Here is a 20,436-nt window from a genome sequence, read left to right as displayed (position 1 = left end):
CACTAAAGGGAGCCGTCCCCTTGGGGGTAGCATTTGGGGGGTGGAGTGAGGGCATGGGCCATCCCATTAAAAAATTACTGTTTAAATCGGAATGGGGCTTTTAACCCCACTGGGTGGGTGTTGTTTATTTGTGTGGAGGGGCACCAGTTGGGGACCACTGTCCTGGAGACATTTTATCAACTGCTGTTGGCAATGCATTGCTGGGCTACATGGATCCTTTGGTGGATCCACCAAAGCTGCTTTGATGGTTTGCACAGAGAATGTGTAATAGCGGATGGAGGCGGCATGTCTTGTATGTATGTGCTCCTCTGATATGGAAGTGGTGCAAAACATTGTGTAGTTTTGCCTTGTGTAAGGTGGCAGCCGCCCACCCACTCTTCAGAAGGGGTGTGATTGAACAATGATGCACAGCTGCTAAAACTACCATAAATTGGTTTTATGTGGTCTTAGGAAATACAGCTTCCAGATTCAAAAAGGGAATATTGGGATTCAACCTGTTTTGGAATGCTGGGAATTGCTGAGAAATACATTCTATATCATCACATGTTTAGATATATATAATAGTGTTATCCCATCATTGCTTTGTCAAGGTCCTATCGAATCTAAACGCTGTAAAAGAAATGGGATAGCATTCAGCAAGCAGGTTCATTTACACAGGTACATTTTATATTATAGCTTGGTTGGTAGAGCATGAGACTCTTCATTTCAGGGTTATGTGTTCAAGCCCCATGCTGGACAAAAGATTCCTGCATTGTTGGGGGTTGGACTAGATGACCCTCGGGTCCCTTCCTCCTCTACCATTCTATGATTCTATTTTGTTAACCAATCTGTTAGAATCATAGAATGGTAGAGTCGGAAGGGACCCCAAAGGTCATCTCGTTCAACCCCCTGTAACTATTGGAGGAGGGGGTGGCTTGGAGATCAGCGGGTGGCTGTCACCCTCATGTCATGGTCAGATCACTTCCGTGTGAAGTTTTGCCTTACAGCTCTGATCCTCTTCTGCAGGGGGCGGGGTGGGCAGATTAAGATGATGTGCCCCCAGAGAATAATGGAATCCAGTGAATTCTGAATGCCCTGGAGGAGTTTTCAGTAGACAAAGCAGATGACTCTGTTGAAGGCATTGCCATGCTGTGTGAACAGCTCTGGACATCATTGCCCCTGAGTGTCATCTCTGGCATCGTGGAGCCTATTCTGAACTTTGGTGCACCAGGCAACTAAGGCCAGACAGCTAGCACACCGGTGGCAATTATTTGAAACCATGGATTAATATCCTGGCTGGTTCTGGAGCCGTTAGCCATAGTTTCCTGTTTGGGATGAATCAGGAAACTGTAATTAATGGAAGATTTCCTGTTTTGTTTGCAGTGGCTACAGAGGGGATGTACTTCAAAGGGGCTGCATTCTCATTGAGACCCTATAGAAATGAGTGACATTCCTGGAAAGTTGCTTCCCATATCCTGTAGGAGTGTTCCATCATGTTAGTCCTACCTGCAGTCCGAAGTGATACAGCCCAGATACAGGTATCCGATTGCCTCCTCAACAAGATCTAGACAGAAATGGTGACAGAACGTGTAAAGCTGTAAGGCAACTCGGGAACTAACTGATCCTCAGTTCGTAAAAGGAGAGAACATTTTGAAGTACTTTTGAAAGAGCTTGTTTCAGTAAACACGTTCTGAAACCACAAGCCCCTATGAGAAGCTGTAGTGGTTGCCTCAATAGAAACAGGATGAGGAACGAGACAAGCAGGGACAGCTTGGGGTCTGTTCCTCCGTCAGCCTCATTGGAACTTTCCACTCAGATCTCTATTTTGGTTTTTTTAAGAATGCCATTGAAACCAGAAAAAGTTCCAAAATGCATGCTACTTTTTTTTTAATGTTATTTCATTCTCTTTTAAATTCCAGGTAATGTTTTCAACTCTTTCAACAGAATTAATATTTTAATCCCGCCAGGATCATGGGAAACTGGAAACAAATAAGGTTATATCATACACCGATTCCTCTTGGCCACAACAAGGCAATTTCTCTATCAGTAATGTGATGATGGCATTTCCTGGAGAATGTTTTCCTCCTGCTGCTTCCTCAGGACAAAGCAAAAACAAAATTATGAAGACTTTAAAATCATTCAAAGTCAGCTAGGCCATTTAATCAGTGTATGCTGTCTCGCTTGACCTTAGCTGGACAGAGGGTTGCTGTGGCAGGCAGTCTTGCTTTCCTGGAGTTCTATTTACAGATTTTTATAAAGCCAACATACTATTTTTAAGGCAATCTGGCAACTGTACTCTCAGCTTGTCACCACCTGGGTATATTTCAGTGGGGAATCTTCAGACTCACTTTGTGACATCATTGTACACTTGCGTTATTTTAGATTTTTGTATGTTTGTAGTCAAAAGAGGCTATAATACAAATTTTACCTTGTAGTTTTGATGCTTTTAAGCTGCTTTGTTTGTACTCCACACTCAATATTTTGTTTTGTAACTCAGAAAGTTGTAAAATGCTGCTGTGTAAATTGTAGTTACTATATCTGGTTGTAACTGGAACCCCTTTCTCTGCTCAGAGAAACCCTTTTGCAACCCTTACTAGAATACTGTATGCATAAGAACCAAGACTTTCCATGTATATTCAAAGCTTTCCTTTTAACTAAAATGGCTTTATTAAGGAAGTTTCAGTTTCCTCTTAACACTTGGGATGAGCCATAGAACTGACCACCATGAACTCAAATGTCAAGAGGAGAGAAATTAGGCTGTCTAGTGGATGAACAGTTGCTGTCTGGTGGTTGGACGTGTAGATATGTTGCCATTTCTACCACAGACTCCTTGCTTGGTCTTGGATAAATTAAAACAGCTCTGACTGAGCTCTCCATAAAATAGTTGTGAATATGAACACAGATTGCCTGATCCAGCAAAGAAGACCCTTTCTTTGGGAAACAGGATTATACATGCATAATGATGCAGATTCATACTATGGTGCTTATTTGAATCTAATTGAATAGGCTCTCTATCTTGTTTTGCACTGTGGGTGAAAGCGTGTATACCTATCCAGAGCCATTAGATTTTGTATAGGCATACCTGAACCCAATTGGAGGTGGCCAGGTCAGAGCTAAAGTAGAGGTACCCATAGTAGGTCAGACAGGTAAGGAGATGATAGACAGACATAGAGAGAGAGAGAGAGAGAGAGAGAGAGAGAGAGAGAGAGAGAGAACACACTATGTCTAATTATATTATGCTTAGAAATTGGGCTGGCTATCTCTCCTGCTGAACTAAACACATTTACTGACCAGTGTATTCCTGCACTCAAGCATACTGGAATCTAGTTTGTTGATCGTGGATTTACTTAGTCGCATTTACTTATGGAAATTCATTACAAATGAAATTAAAACTAATTTTAACACTTCACTATAGCTTAGAAGAGGAGTGTGGTTGCCTAGGCACTATGTTGAGAATTATTAGGGATGGAACACTTTTTGAAATTACTTTTCAATTAAGCCCTTCTAGGCTCTGGGTGGTTTAGGATGTTTTGCTCTGAGGAACTCCAACTACTTGCCCAGATCCATTTTAGCACTCAATGATTACATGGCAGGGGTGGGCTGCTAGTATTAACACACTTAATGCTTTTTCTGAAAAGAATGGCAGTGAAATAACTAGCAATTACCGATACTAAAAATAATCAGAGGTATATTGAGAAATGTCAAAAGATCCACCCACACTTGTTATCCCTTTGCTGGAATTATATTTGTGATTCTTTTTTTTCTCTGGTGAGGGGGAGTAGACTGCATTCTATCTATATCAGAAAAGCTTTTGAATGCTGTGGTATTTTTCAAAGTTGGGCTGATTTTATGACTTTGTGAAGATGTACATTTGTGTTCTTAAGCGGGGGAGGAAAAAGAAGACAGAGAGATGTGACCATCTAGCTCCAGACTTCTGACTAAGGTGCCTTCTCCCTTCTCCAACTGCCACCGCTGGTGTCTCTGAGGACCCTGAGGAGAGTTCTAGTTTTTCAAAAGGTCTGCCACCCCCCACCCCCCTTGCAGCTTGTCATGGCTGGTTTATTGTATGGCTTTAATTATTTTAGAATTTCAATGTAAACTGCTATGTGAGGTCTGCCTGAAAAGCTGTACATAAATATCTACAAGACAATAAAGTCTATTTAGGTTTAAAATCAATGCATACTTGACTGTATTTTGGACCAGATGTTTGTAGGTATTGGCTTAGACCTTTTTTTGTATTTAATGCCAAACAACAAGTGATAGTCAACTGAGAGATGAAAGCTGCCTCTCTTAGATCTGCTGTTCTTCATAGTTTCATGTGTGATTACTTCATGTTGAGGCTACTCTGGCTGTACATTCAGTTGAAGTTTCCTTCTATTGACGTTTTGCAGACTCAACACATTCACTCACTTACTCTCCTTGTCCTCTCCCTTGTGTTGAAGTTTGTCATCAAAGGGGAGAAGCATTTTGATACGGCAACAAAGAATTCATAAGAAAACTGAATTTTGTCCATGTTCTTCCTGACCAGGGAAGCCTGGCAAAAATGGAAGTTTTGGTGATTACCTTTAAAGTCCTAAATAGCTTGGGACCTAGCTACTTGAAGGATGGTCTCATCCTGTGCTAATCTCTCCATCATATCGTATCAGCTTTGTGCCTCTCTTGCATGTACCATTGCTTTCTGAGGTGCAGTTTGTTGCAACATGTGACAGAGTTTCTCCCGGGTAGGTTCTTGTATTATCTTCCTCTCTATTTGTGCCCACTGGCAAATGAATACTCATTTATTCATTCATTCAGTTACATTCATGCGCTGTCCCTATAAGATAACTTTTGGGGGGCGGCTTACAATGAATAGAAGCAACTGAAAGACAAAGTAAAACATAAATCCATTCTTTAAAAAAGTGAGAGGAGACTACATAAAAGCAAAACATGTCACATTTCCCACATTAAAAAGGTTTAAAACCAGAGGACCAGTTTGCTTAAGATTTAAAAGACTGGCATAAACAAAGAGGTCTAGTACCAAAAAGACCACAAAGATGCACCAGGCAAGGCTGCCTGGAAAGACTATCCCATAAGCAGGATTCTACTACTGAATTTAAGCAAACTTTGGATTGTGTATTGTTGTTGTTGTTTAGTCGTGTCCGACTCTTCGTGACCCCCTGGACCAGAGCACGCCAGGCACTCTTGTCTTCCACTGCCTCCCGCAGTTTGGTCAAACTCATGCTGGTCGCTTTGAGAACACTGTCCCACCATCTCATCCTCTGTCGTCCCCTTCTCCTTGTGTCCTCCATCTTTCCCAACATCAGGGTCTTTTCCAGCGAGTCTTCTCTTCTCATGAGGTGGCCAAAGTATTGGAGCCTCAGCTTCAGGATCTGTCCTTCCAGGGAGCACTCAGGGCTGATTTCCTTCAGAATGGATAGCTTTGATCTTCTAGCAGTCCATGGGACTCTCAAGAGTCTCCTCCAGCACCATAATTCAAAAGCATCAATTCTTCGGCGATCAGCCTTCTTTATGGTCCAGCTCTCACTTCCATACATCACTACTGGGAAAACCATGGCCTTTTGGATTGTGAGGTTGCCTTATTTAATTTATTGTACAGTTAGTTTTTCCTCTTGCTCTTTGTTTCTGCATTTAGTTTGGAAATGGCACCTCCTCAGCATGCACGTTTAATGAAGTAGCTACTGTTTTCCCTTTTTGCAATTAAATATGAATGTAAAAGCACGTGGTCGAAAAATGTATGTCTATAAGTTTATTTTCTGTTTGTGTGTATATTTTGATTCTTCTTTAAAAAAAATTTAAGGAATTGTGTTTGAATCATAGAACGTTATTGTTTTATGCCTCCTTTTTATATTTTGCAAGCTGCTTCAAGCATCACCTTTTTGGACGGAAATAGTGGGGCATATCTTTGTATAAGTAAGTAAATTTGTCTGGCTGGCTGTAGATTGTCTGAGGACAAGTCAAAAAACCACAACTCTGCACACAGCTTTTCCTGTCTTAGTTTGTAAGGTTCAAAGATATGGTCCGCCTCTGTGGGAAAGTTTCTGGCTCCCTGGCCCTGCCTGTAACCTGCAGGAGAACTAGGTTCTGCCTTATAAATTTAAGGAACAATGTCCATGCCATTAAAACATGAGTTGAATTGTCTCACCCCTGCTGCCTTTTAAATTTTAGTTCTGTGATTATAACTGTGCAATCTAAGGAGGTGTTTCATTCTTCTTTCAACCTCGTGGCATTTAGCAGTTAGGAATAACCTCTTGTACTTTGAAAGGCGGAAAGTTTGGGAGGAGTAGATTACATGTGGCTACAGAACCCCATTGCTAAAAGGTGCTTAGAGTGACCCCCTTGCCTTCTCAGATACAGAAAGCGAGTACATACACACCCCTGCAGGTGAAAGTAATTTATAAGGCTTCTGGGTATATATCAGTTTTGAAGTGTGTGAATCATCTTAGAAGTGACAAATGGAACCGGTGCACTAAAGTCATCCTTGCAGAAGTCCCATGAGTGCTAGTTTCAGAGGAAAATGCCCTTTTCCTAACCCCTAGAACAGTGAGACACTTATTTTCTGAATTAAAGTAAAAGGACATGCATCACTCTTCCATCCAGCTTTGAGAGTAAGTGCTTGAACGCCCATCCCTCAGAAGTGTATGCTCCCTACGTTTCTACAGGAGTTACAAATAGTTAGTTGCCCTGTGATTAGGAGGAGTTAAGAGCAGAAACTCTTGTAGACACACCAGGCCACCTCTGAAGGTAGATCATTCAGCTGTATCTCCATCATACTTAATGCAAAAAGGATTCCCCATTCCCAGAGTTCAGTTGGAAGGAGGCAAGGCCAGAGTGCTGAATCATGAAGCGGCAGTGAGCTCCTCTTCCCTTATTTCTGCTAAGAATATATCTTTCCTTATTCTAACTTTGATAATTCCACTTCACTGTGGAATTTTCTTTGTAGCTTTCTGTTTGTACAGCCTTGTCCCCTTCAGTTTCTCTTATTACTTGGTGGATTACTGGAGAAAACTGTGCATTATGAAACATTGCCCATAAATTAATCACCAGAAGAGCAGATGTTTTATTGCAGTTCAATGAACAGAGTTTTCAGAAACTTCTTCAGTGATCCCAGTTAAGAAGACCAGAATCATAGCAAATATGAAAAGTTCTGAATTCGCTTGCACTAACTAAAATGGCTTTTGAAGACAGACTAAAGATTTGTTGTGCCTGCATCAGTAAATACCATATAAATCTTATTGCATTATGAGATGCATATTTACAGTATTATTATGGTTGCGGTGGAAACAAATTCAAGAGGTGCCTCTGAAATGTCTGTTTATATACAGTGGTACCTTGCTTCTCAAACTTAATCTGTTCCGGAAGTCTGTTCCAAAACCAAAGTGTTCCAAAACCAAGGTGCGCTTTCCCATAGAAAGTAATGCAAAACAGATTAATTCATTCCAGACTTTTAAAAACAACCCCTAAAACAGCAATTTAACATGAATTTTACTATCTTAAGGAGACAATTGATCCATAAAATGAAAGCAATAATCAATGTACTATAAAATAAATAAGACAGTATTGTAGATGATAAAAATTAAAGTTATTTTTTTTCTACCCTGCACTGATGATAGTCACTGTTTGGGTAGGGCACTTTTATCCATTTCCGCTGTCACACAATCAATCAGTAGCTGAACTGGGTTCTACACCGTCACAAAAACAAAATAACCAAAAAAGCCTCAAAAACAAAAATGCAAAATAAAAAGCAAAAACAAAAGTGCCAAGCTTAATCTGTTCTGGAAGTCCGTTTGACTTCCAAAATGTTTGAAAACCAAGGCGCAGCTTCTGATTGGTGCAGGTGCCCTGGAAACAATTGCTGACAGCCGCATTGGATGTTCGGCTTCCGAAAAACATTCAAAATCCGGAGCACTTACTTCCAGGTTTTTGGCATTTGAGAACCAAGGTGTTTGAGAACCAAGGTACCACTGTATTGATAATGGGGGGGGGGGTATTTTTTTCATTAGAGGCAGAAGAACAAAATGTCAAGCTGTCCTTGACAATTCATGTATAGGTTGTGTTTTAAATACAACTTGATTGCATAAAATATGCCTCATCAGAAGATCTCGGGGCGATTCACAAGATAATATACTATTAAAACAATTATATGATACAATACAACCAACAGGTATGATATAGTATAATAACAGTAGGGAAGTGAATTCTAATGTACACAACAACACTTCTGCAATGAGACTGGGTGGCTGGACAAGGGATATTGGCAGAGGTAAGGAGAGAGACTGTACAATTAAAAAGGAAGAGTGAGCAGAGAAAACAGCAATTCTAACCTTTCCCCCAAAGGAGGCATATTACACCTGTCCTTTAAGCCCTAGATGAAAGCTGCTTTCCTTGACTCACCCCAGCCAGAAGAGATGCTCAATGAGCTCCTTTGAGCTTGGCTTCTGGGTAACTGGGCCAGATAATCTTTTAAGCCTTTCGTGAGTTTAATACTCATCCTTGCTTTGAGAATCCCTGGCATTTCACAAGTTGACAGATGAGGCCATTTAACAGATGAGAGAAGAGCAAAATCTTTGCCGCCTGTGCTGAATAATGGCTAAGTAAGGGCCAATCCATGCGGCCATTTTTGAGCTGGATTAACCTCCCTGTTGTGACTTTTTGTCTCTCTTAGTCATTATGTGTTATTGAGAAATGGGCTTGAGTAGGCAAGGTTGCAGTCAGTTACCATGTCCTGTAACAAATCAAAATGGGGGTGACATTGCATGGAAGAGGTTTCTCAAGGCCAGTTCATAAATTTCAGGGAATCAGCACAATACTAGGTGACATAATTCCTTTTCTCAGAAATGATGGATTGGCCTAAGTGGGAGGTGTCCACTAAGTGTTCTAGGAAGAAGCATTCTGAAAAGTTTGGGTAACTGCATATTATTTGAAGAAGATAATTTGTGTCTCCACTTGGGCTCACAAATGTAGACTACTCTTGGTAGCAGCCAAAATATACGGTCAGTTCACTAATCTCTCCATCACATCACTTATCTTCTTCCCTTTGCTTCTTTTTAATTCCTAAGGCCCTTGGCTTCTGCATCTTTGACATATCCCTAAGCTAAATAGTTTGCCAAATAATTTCTTCTATAGTTTTTGGGCATAAAGGGGATCCTTAATCAAACACTTGTAATTATTTTTTTTTAAAAAAACTGGAGTGCCAATTTAAAACATATTTTATAAAGCAGAGCAGCTAAGCAACTGCCTCTCAGCTGGCTTGCAGATGGTCGAAGAAGATGAGGTGAGGCTAATTACTTTTTCATTTTTCGTTTTTCTCTTTGTTCACATCCTGTAGCAGCCTTGTTCAGGAAGCGGAATGAAGGTAGTTTAGCTATGCGTGCTTTTTGGTAACCTCTTGATCAATGATATTAAAAATAGCACAATGAATTTGTATTGGAACTCAGGCTGAGTGAACCCTCTCGCCCCTTGTATGCAGCCCAGTGGGCAGGTCACAGATGTGGGGGGAAAGCATTTTGGCATTTATGCCAGGCAGATGAGTTTCTAGGCAGGGATGCTAACATTTGGTTCTGACAGCAGTTTCTTAAGTGGTAAGAAGTCCTCTTTTTACCTTCAGCTTTTTTGTGCCACCTCCAAATACAACATGGACCAGTTATTCTAGGGTGTAGTCATTTAGACCAGGCATAGGCAAACTCAGCCCTCCAGATGTTTTGGAATTACAACTCCCATCATCCCTGACCACTGGTTCTGTTAGCTAGGGATGATGGGAGTTGTAGTCCCAAAACATCTGGAGAGCCGAGTTTGCCTATGCCTGATTTAGACTATCTGGAAAGTTCACTTCTTAGCTGATAGTGGTGCACACATCTACCCAGGTCTATGTGATGGTAGTTGAAGTCACCCATTTCTACAACATTTGCTCCTTTTGATGCTTCCCGTTCAGTTTCCATCTCAAGATCACGCTTAGCATTTTGGTGGGGGTGGAGAAGGACTGGCAACATAGTGCAAAATTACTTTTGGGGCTGGAAATTGTCGACCATAGTTTGCATCCAGAGATGACTGTTTGCTGCTGGCTGTTTGCCATTCTACCAAGTTCCAGGTATGCCTGCAATACATGCTACTTCTTTTTTGCTTTTAAAACCAAGCACTCCACCTTGCCCATTTTGCTCCAGAGACTTCTAGAAATGGTACCTGTAATCATTCTCTCCCAAGGTGCCATTGGCATGTATGTTTCTTTGACTTCCATGAATGGCTGCCAAGTCCCCCTTGACTTCCATTGTCTGGTTTTCCCCCTGTCTTCATTTGGTCCATTTTCACCTTCATCCCAGCCCCTGTTGTGGTTTTTCCAGGGATCAGTTTAAAAGCTGTTCTGCCATATTTTTTTATTTTAGGTTGGTTCTCCTTTGAATGGCATCTGTTCCTTTTGTGGATCATATCCGCAGGTCGTATTTGTTGTAGATTTATGTGGCTTATTTTGTCAATAGAGTGGTACCTAGGGATGCGAACGGGATCCGTTCCGGAGCCCCGTTCGCATCCTGAACAGAACGTAAGATGCGTGTGCGCGCATGTGCATGACGTCATTTTGAGCGTCTGCGCATGCGCGAGCGGCGAAACTTGGAAGTAATGCACTCCATTACTTCTGGGTCGCTGCAGAATGCAACCCGAAAATACTTATCCTGAAGCGTATTTCTCCCGAGGTATGACTGTACTTAAAAATGAATTCTATTTCTGCGTAAAGTTGTTATGACCTTGTTTTTACTTCCTTTCACTGTAACATAGCCTGACAGTTTTGACTTGATGGTACAGTGGTAACTCGGTTTAAGAACAGCCCTGTTTATGAACTATTCAGTTTACGAACTCCGCAAAACCAAAAGTAGTGTCCCGGTTTGCGAACTTTACCTTGGTCTAAGAACGGAAGCCGAACGGTGGAGAGGCACTGGCGGCGGGAGGCCTCATTAGGGAAAGCGTGCCTCAGTTTAAGAATGGTTTCGGTTTAAAAACAGACTTCCAGAACGGATTAAGTTCGTAAACTGAGGTACCACTGTATATTGAGTCAGAACAAGTGAACGGTTGGACTTCAAAAGGTGATCTTGGTTCAAATGCATCCTCACTTGGTTGCCAGTCACTGATCCCTTCAATATTTTGTGTATGTTATTTTTACTATCATAATCATGTAGAAGATAACTTTGGGGTGATTAGATGGCAAGGTAACACTATATTAATGAAAAAGATTTCATTCTCTCTGGTGCTTCCAGCAGAGAGGATTATATGCTCCCCATTATCTCTTGTCATTTTTGATTTCCTATATTAGCTGGCCAGGAACATAAAGCAATTCTCTCAAATTACTGTAGTGAAAAACTATTACAGCATTTCCCTTTGTCATTCCAAATAGAAAATTTAATATGTGTTCCAAGATCTTGCCCTCAGCTAATTTATGTAGTTCGTAATGGTCCACTTCACAATGAAAATGTATATTGATCTTAGAAGAACTCTAGAATCTGAATGTACCTTATCAAAACTCCAGCTTCCTCAAATGTGTTTAGATTTCTTAACTGGTAACCCTTGTTTAGTGTTCTTCTAAAAAAATAAATAAATTGAATTTATAGAAACAAGAATCATGGCAGCAACTATTTATTCACTATTCATTTTACATCTTATTTTCTGGTTTGAGTTTGACGTAGTAGATCTTTACATGCACATAAATTATGTTCTCTCCACAACACAAAAAAAATCAATTACTGTTGGGATTAAAATACAAAGAACAAATCACTGCAGCAATTGGAGATTTAATTGGATGCACTAATTCTCTATATTTTTTCAGATTTTGAGAAAGTTGATTATCAAAGATATTTCAGTTGTACAGTACAGTGGTACCTCGGGTTAAGAACTTAATTCGTTCTGGAGGTCTGTTCTTAACCTGAAACTGTTCTTAACCTGAAGCACCAGTTTAGCTAATGGGGCCACTGCGCCACCAGAGCACGATTTCTGTTCTCATCCTGAAGTAAAATTCTTAACCTGAGGTACTATTTCTGGGTTAGCGGAGTCTGTAACCTGGAGCGTCTGTAACCCGAGGTACCACTGTATTGCAAATATTCTTTTAAATTGATCCATAAATGAACTTATCTATTAGATGCTTCTAGCACTATACCAGAATTTAATGTATCATGTTTTTAGATATTCTCTGTCTGTCTTTCTCACTGCATCGTGTAAATAATTGGTCCAATGTGTGCATTTAAATAAGGTGGATGTTTTATTTGATAAATCAACTCAAGTTGTCACTGTTCAGGCTAGTGAAGGAAGGCTTTACAAGGTGTGATTAAGATAAACTAAGGCAATAAACAGGGACGCGGGTGGCGCTGTGGTTTAAACCACAGAGCCTAGGACTTGCCAATCAGAAGGTCGGCGGTTCGAATCCCCGCAATGGGGTGAGCTCCCGTTGCTCAGTCCCAGATCCTGCCCACCTAGCAATTTGAAAGCATGTCAAAGTGAAAGTAGATAAATAGGTACTGCTCCAGCGGGAAGGTAAACAGCGTTTCCGTACGCTGCTCTGGTTCGCCAGAAGCGGCTTAGTCATGCTGGCCCCATGACCCGGAAGCTGTACGCTGGCTCCCTCGGCCAGTAAAGCGAGGTAGGTGCCACAACCCCAGAGTTGGCCACGACTGGACCTAATAGTCAGGGGTCCCTTTACCTTTATCTTTAAGGCAATGTGTTTATTTTAACTTGTTCAAAATTTTCACTGGCATTTGCTTGTGGCATCTAATACTGAACTGCCTATTGGGAACATTAAGTTTCTTTAAAAACAGCAGTAATGTTCTCTTTTTTATGTTTTCTGGAAAATTGTTTTGTTGTTTTTTGCTTTTGTGTATTATTTGAAACTTTAATAAATATCATTTTAAAAAAAACAGCAGTAATGTGCAAGTTTCCCAGTTACACTCGCTTTTTCTAGTGCTCTAAAACTATAAGTATCTCAACCCTTTTTAGTGTCTTCTCATGCTCTGATAGAACAGTTTGGTGCTCATAACTCACTTGTTAGGTAGTTATACAAATTATTTAAAATTCAGATGCCGCATATGCCATTTCTGTGACCTTTTCTTTTTCAATAAGCTTTTGAAAATTACAACTTTGGGGTTGATGGTCGCTTTTTTAAATGCATTGGTAGTAGTACCTTGTCCATTCATCTCATTCATTAATAGATTTTTAGAAGAAAGTTAAGGCAGACTGCTTTTGTTTAAAAAACAAATTCTAAGGAAAACCTATTTTAAAATGAAACTTTGGTGGATTTGAGACAAGTTCCCACTGAGCCATGCCAATAAGATGAGAAATTGTTTTGTGAAAAGCCTCAAACGAGAACAAACCATTCTCTCCTCTGATGCCTATCAGCCCACTAGACATGGCAACGGGAACCACAGTGCAGTGGTGCTGGTGTGTAAATAGAACTGTTGGAAAAAGAAGCAACCACAATTCCACAAAGCTTTGGGAACAGCCTTTGTTTCTCATGAAAAGGGTCCATGCAAGCTTGTTCACCCATCTCCATTTACTACTTCAAAAAGCAATTCATATAACCTCTTGCTAAGAGCATGGTTGAAGGATTCAGGGGAAAGCTAACATATTTGTAAATAAGTCTGTTTGGAACCCTTCTGTCATTTCTAAAAGTCACTTTGGGAGAATAATATAAGCGAAACCTCCCCACGCATCCCAGGAAGAACCCAGTTCCCGTGTCAATGAAACATGCAGAAAAGAAAGGAAGCAGAAAATGGCAGGTACAGCAGTTGGGACAGTCTTTAGAGACAAAACTTCCATAAGCCAAGCACACCCACCCACCCAAATCCAATCAAACCAATTTCTGGAATAGGGCACAAATAATCCCCAGGAATAAAAAAATTAGTCGGCATATTGCTGGTAGCAGCATTTCTCTAGGCCTTCTAAATGACTAGCAATGCATTGGACAATTACGTAGGGGCCCAGGGTGGTGCCAGCAATGTAGAAGATTATTCTGCAGTCTGCTTTAGAGACTCAAGGCTATCAGAGATGTCGAAGGCACTAGTAAGGAAAAGGGAAGGGTATGTGTGGAGTGGTCCAGGGGAGGGACACCTCAAACCTGTCTTGGTCCATAGGTCCCATGCACTACCCCTTTTTAAGGCCCTTGATCAAATAACAGCACCAGATATTCTGTAATAAATGGATTGGCAATGATTTACCATTCACATACAGCAGCTAGTGAATCAGTACTTCAGGAGAGTAGGGCACTATACCCTTCATGGCTTTGGAATCGGAGCCAGCTTAGGTCTTCCTTTAAGGTTTCTAATTTGCTTCTCTCGATTTTTACTGGTCTGCTCCAGTGGTTCTCACTCAGGAACTTGATGTCTGAGGCTTAAGTTGAAGACAGGGGAGATGGGCACTGGGTCCAGGTGGGTAGGCTGAAAGGTATCCCCTAAAGTAAGAAGGGTGTCACGGTCCGGTTTACGGGTAGTCAAAGTCCCAGCTGAGGACATTGGGACCGGGGGCAAGACGGCGGGGTGGGAGCAGGAATGGGAGTCTGGAAGCCGAGGGTCAGGAGTCAAGGAGCCAAGGGTCAGGAGTCAAAGAGCCAAGGGTCCGAGAGTCAGGAAGCAAGGAGTCAAAAAGCCCAAGGCAGGAAGTGTGTAGCTGTGGCAAGGAGGCAAAGGGAAATGCTGACCTTATATCCCTTTCTGGCTTTTGCCACCAGGTGCTGTGAGTTACCAATCAGCCTCACCTGTGCAGCTGTGCCTTGCCTCTTAGGAAAGCCCCAGTCCTGCGAAGCCCTACCAGTCCCAGGGCCAGGCTCCTGCACGCACTCCTGACAAAGGGATTCTCTGGAACAGGCATGCTGAGCCTGCCTTGTCTTCCCTTGGAGCTTTGATGAGACACCCCTGTCCCCCTGGTCTGACCTCAGGTTCTGCACTGAAATTAGGGGCACTTCCTGTATATTACAGGGGTGACCATCTGTCTCAAATGGGGTTCTGAGATCAGTACTCCTGCCTCTTCCAATCAGACTGTTGGGAGCTAAGGGGTTAAGCTCCCAGCTTCCTCCCATTAAAGTGAAGGGAGCTAGTACCAATTATTTCCTCTGCAAAAAGTAGGGTTGGCCCACTCAGGACTTGCATGCTGGCCTCATACACTAATGCAATCTTCCTCCGCACCCACTTCATACTTCCTAGGTCCTGTTAGTTCTCCTTCCCTGGAGCTCATCATCTTTCTCTTTCCTCCTGTCTAGCTGCTGGGTTCATTTATATAGGACTCTTAGCCCTGCCCTTCATCATGCTCCATAATCTGCAGTTTATCCCATTGGAGGAACCTCGCCCTGAAAGCACTGGTGGTGCCAACACTGCTGGTGTCATGCCAGTGAAGGGACAAGCATTGAGTCTGCAGTGGGTCAGGGAAAGCCATGTTTTAAAAGGGTTTGGTGTTTTTTTTAGGAAATAGAGACATGGGATAAAGGCTCAGAAAGGGGTGGGGGAGTGAAAGCAAGTTGTGCAATTAAGAGTAACAGGATAGTCAATTTTAGAAGTAAGGACCAGAACTTTGAAGGCTTGTGCAGGGACCTAAAGCACTGGGAAACAAAAGCATTGCAGTGGGAAGGGGTTTAAACACTACCAGCTGGCAATATAGCAGGAAGTAGAAGGCCCAAAATAAGAGGAGTGTGGCTCTCAATGCTTTTGAATTACTTAACATTGTTTTCAGGGTCACCCGGTAATGTTTATTTCTGTATTTTTCCTGTACGTACTTCCTAGAAACCGGAGATGCTGTGGGTGTGGGTTCACCACCACCTAGTGGTGAAGGTTTGCTTAAATGTCACACTGCTGCTTTTTGCGAAACTCTTCTGTAGAAACAAATCATAGCTCTGACCTTTTGGAATAGTTTGTAAAGATGCTTTGAAAACTAAGATACATTCATTTTGTTCTGTTTTATTTTTCAGTGGCAGCCAACCACCGTGTCTGTCTTATAGTTCCTTCAGTCTCAATAGCCTACCTTTTTTTCTTTTTAGGTTTTATAACCCCCATTTTGTGATTGTAGATGATGGCTGGAACAAGCTGTGGTGGGCCCTCGAGCTCATATTCTCCCTTCTTTTTTTAGATCATGGCTTATTCTCAGACCATAAGCAAACCACCGTTTCCTGAGTTCAGACATCAGTGAGAACTGTGGTTAGTTTTTAAATAAAAGCATTGCAGTGGGAAGGAGTTTAAGTGCCTTCACAGAAAAAGGAACAAGAGTGAAGAGAAGCATGCAAATCTGAAGCTTGCTTTGGCTCATTATTGTAGGGGAGGTTCCCCATTACATCTCAACAGAGTCAGTGCCTTCAGTGATTCTTGGTTAATGTTATACAGTAAAGAGATCCCATAGCAAGATTGTAACTTTGGTACAGAAGTAGGTGAGAACTTAGCCACATGGCCACCACACACCTTTATATTTCCAACTAAGAGAAGAGCAGCTGTTTCCTGTTTATGGGGAAATTAATTAGCGTCATTATTATTATTTCTGTCTGACTGGGTTGCCCCAGCCACTCTGGGTGGCTCCCAACAAAAAATAGTAAAAACACATCAAGCACTAAAAACTTCCATAAACAGGGTTGCCTTCAGATGTCTTTTAAAAATCACATAGCTATTTATCTGTTTGACATCTGCTGGGAAGGGCATTTCACAGGGTGGGCACGACTACCGAAAGGCCCTCTGCCTGGTTCCCTGTAACATCACTTCTTGCACTGAGGGAACCACCAGAAGGCCCTCGGAGCTGGACCTCAGTGTCTGGGCTGAACGATGGGGACATCTTGAGGTATACAGGTATACAGACATCCCAACCCTGCTCTGTTGAATTAACTGCTATAAAGGCTTTATACCTACTGATAAATTGTCAGAAGGCTTTTGGGGATTATTTTTGTTTTTTGTTCTTGAATGCAGCTTGTTTAGATACTGCTGTGGATACTGTATTGCCATTGCTGTGGTTTTCAGCTTCTCAATAAGCTGGTGACTGATGGGTGGTTTAGTACTATGTGTACCTCTGGTTACGAACGCTTCTGGTTACGCACGTTTCGGGTTACAAGCTCCACTAACCCAGAAGTAGCTGCTCCTGGTTGCAAACTTTGCTCCAGGAAGCGAGCGGAAATCATGCGTCAAAGCAAAAGAGGTTTGGACAACGGAGTCAGCCTCTTTTCTTTTGGCCTTAGGCCCACCCCCGGCCGGCCGTCCATTGTCCTCTCTAGCTGAGGGCGGGTCAAAGGCTGGCCCAAGCAGGTGGGTGGCACCTGCCCAGGTGAGCCCCGCTTTGTGCCACAAACCCCGCCCACCTGTGGGGAAGGGAGGGGGGATATTGCAGGTACATGCGCTAAGCCCTGTCTGTGGTGCCTATCCCTTTACCCCAAATGATGAGGCAAGAGACCAGAGTATGGGAACGCCATTAGCCAAAGCGCTCCTCAGGATAAGAACGGTTTCCGGCTACGAACAAACCTCCAGAACAGATTCAGTTCGTAACCAGAGGAACCACTGTAATTGGAATCAACCAGTGAGAAACCTAATGCTTGCCCACCCTGCTTCCTCTGTCCTCGTGTGTAGCCAGGAGGAGCAGTTCTCCTGTTTCACAGAACCCTGGTTTGCTGTTGTGATAAACCACAATCTCTGGTTTGTATGCACATCCTGGTTAGATTCAAAACAAGCCAGCTTCACACCATGGGTAAAAAAAGAGTACTTGTTCAACTCACCAGAGTTTGTGATAAAGTCATGATATGTCTTGACCCTCCGGAGTCAGATTCCTCCTGGGGTGGGGGGTGGGGAATGACATGCAGAGGGTTCAATTGCCAAAGCCCCAATGAGATGAGAGTGCTGCCACACCCACCCACCAACGCTGCTCCATTGAAATAAAAGACTTGCATTGCGTTGGGTCCATTTAACTGAAAAGGCATTTTCCACTGCAGGCAGGGCTAGCAGTTGGGATGCAGCTGCTGCTATTACAGGGCTCATTCTCTGTTTATTTGCCTGTTGAAGCTTTGCTATCTCTTTGCATTCAGCCTGAACCTGCCCAAAAATCTTGCCACAGAGCAGGACAGATCTCTGATTCATACAAAACAAGAAGTTTGGGATTCCGTGGAAGTGGGACTAAATAGTTTAGCATTCTGTCCATTGGAAATAGTTTTCAAACTGCTAATGTTGTTTTTTTTTTTTTAATGTGGCAGTGAAATTGCTCCATAGCATCATTGGGGGGGGGGGTGCAATCCTAAACTCCGTTGGACTTAGTGGAATGTATTTCTGATTAAGCATGCCTAAGATTGCTGTTAATCTGATAACTAAACACTTTTAACATAAAACTCAGCTTAGTAATTTCCACCACAAAGAACAAAGTGATTAAAATGTTTTAATATTGCTCCTTTTTTCCCCCCCAGACGTGAAAGGACCACCAACCCACAGGCTGTCTTGTGGCCAGTCCCCTGATTCGGAAACGATAATATGGGAGACCAAGTACTCCATTCTGACGGACAGCCAACTTGTGCTGCTGAACAAAGAGAAGGAGGTGAGAGAAAAACTATGCAAGAACTCCCTTTGTCTTAGCAGTTTTGGACCACAATAGCACTTGAATAGCTTCTGTTTGTCTTGCACGTGTAGTGGGAAAAACCTTTTATTCTCATGAATGGAAATAATCAGCCTTCAGGAGGCTTTGTAAATAGCTTTTGAAACTTTCCCTTTTTCCTATAACTTCATGCAGGGTTGCTCAAACTTTTTGAACTCTGGCCCCTTCTAAACTTGCCTCCTGAGTAGAGTTCCTTGATCACCAGCAGTATCACTCTCTCAGCAGGCTACACAAGGATACCGAATCATTGGGTAAGCAGTACTGCTGTGCAAGAATATTTGGACTGGGCAGAAGGAGAAAAATGTCCATATGGTTTCTGCCTCTCAGCAGTGTCTGTATTTAGCATAATGGTTTGGATGGCTGCACCTGCAGTTCCCCGTAACATTACACTCTCCCTGTTTCCCTGATTCATCCTGAGGATTGCCCCTCATTTAGAAAATCTCAAATTTAAGGACTAAACATTGCAGTTCAAGAAGTAAAAAGCTGGGGTTTTTTAGCGGGCTCAGAGACTGCTAAACAGAACCATCTAATAATAATAATAATAATAATAATAATATCTTTATTGTCATTGCCCCCTCTCAGGGACAACGAAATTTACTTGGCTGCTCCATCCACCCAGGTAGGGCACTCCACACAAAATCAGAACAACTATAAAAACACTAATTAAAATACAGTATAATACAGCAAGGAAGATTAGATGACTTTCAAAGTCCAGGTTTCCCATTCAGGGCCGAGATCACTCTGGAGAAGAAGCTGTTCTTGAGACGGCTCGTTCTTGTCTTCATCGTCCTGTATCTCCGTCCCAACAGCAGGAGCTCGAAGAGACAGTGACCAGGATGCGATGGATCTTTTACTATGTCCAGTGCCTTCCTCTGGCACCTTGTGGCATAAATCTGCTCTGAGGTGGAAAGTGGGCAGCCAACAATGCTCTCTGCTGCCTTCACAACTCTGCACAACCCCATCCTGTCCTGGGTAGTACAGCTTCCGTACCACACACATAAGCCATAAGTGAGCACGCTCTCAATGGCACAGTGATAGAAGGCAAGCAGCAGTTTCTGCGGAAGATGGTTTTTCCTTAGGATTCTCAAAAAGTACAGTCTCTGCTGTGCCTTCTTCATAAGCCCCCTTGTGTTGACACTCCAGGACAGGATCTGTATTTGATCCTGTATTATGTTCTGGTCTAATTAAGCACTTTTCCATCTTCGTTTGCTTTAAGAATTCTTTGCACACTGAGTGTTCAGAAGATAATTTTGGGTCATGTTCTCGGCTGCATTTGGCGTAACAGTGGACATCTGTTGGACTTCACTACTGTCATTCATGAATTGTTGGTACCTAAAATGTTCCCAGTGTCTCCCTTCCAGTGTTTCAGTTTGCAGGGGTAGATGGGTAATCATGTACAAACCCCATTTCAGAGGAAATTATCTGATATTATAGAATATTCTTATCAAGAAACCACAATGTTCTTCAGAAAATAATTTTGAAATTCTTAGCTGTGGCTTAGCTGAGTTGTTTGTGGTACTTAAAAGGCCCCAAGTTTTAAACTAGAGGATAATGTAGAATTATATGGGAAATATTTGAATGGCAATGTCCATGTTTTTATAGCTGTGTAAAATGGCCTCCATTCACATTCCCTTTCATGTATGTTTTGCCTCTAATGTCCAGTGATTGTCCTGTGCACATTGCTGTTTCCTTGCATTTATGGGTGTTTGAAAAATCTGTACAGCAGTATCAAAATGGATTTTTTCACGTCTTATCAATATTTATGAATAAAGGCGAGCTGAATGGCTCCAGTGTATTTCAGCAGATGAAAAGAAGCTGAGCTTGATGGCTGAATGTTTTCGCATGTTGTGAGATGGAGCAGTGCTTCCAGATCTGTTTGTAGTCCTCTTTGGGGTC

The 20,436-nt window shown here is 42.2% G+C and overlaps 1 protein-coding gene across 8 annotated transcripts in view; it reads left to right on the top strand.

Annotated features, from left to right (window-relative positions):
• RASAL2 (RAS protein activator like 2) overlaps positions 1-20,436 on the top strand; it is a 222,855-nt gene that overhangs the window by 74,283 nt on the left and 128,136 nt on the right. For all 8 annotated transcript variants that reach the window (XR_014157320.1, XM_081865092.1, XM_081865098.1 and 5 more), the window contains exon 2: positions 18,356-18,483. Coding sequence is in view for 7 of the 8 variants with exons in the window: in XM_081865092.1 (XP_081721218.1) it covers positions 18,356-18,483 (128 nt within the window). In the remaining variant the exon portion in view is untranslated. The remainder of the gene's footprint in view (positions 1-18,355; positions 18,484-20,436) is intronic.

Source organism: Podarcis erhardii (genome assembly GCF_964252035.2).
Source record: "Podarcis erhardii genome assembly, chromosome: 6".
In the NCBI taxonomy this organism is placed as follows: domain Eukaryota; kingdom Metazoa; phylum Chordata; class Lepidosauria; order Squamata; family Lacertidae; genus Podarcis; species Podarcis erhardii.
The sequence above is the reverse complement of the archived record's forward strand: the minus strand, read 5'-3'. Positions and strand labels throughout refer to the sequence as shown.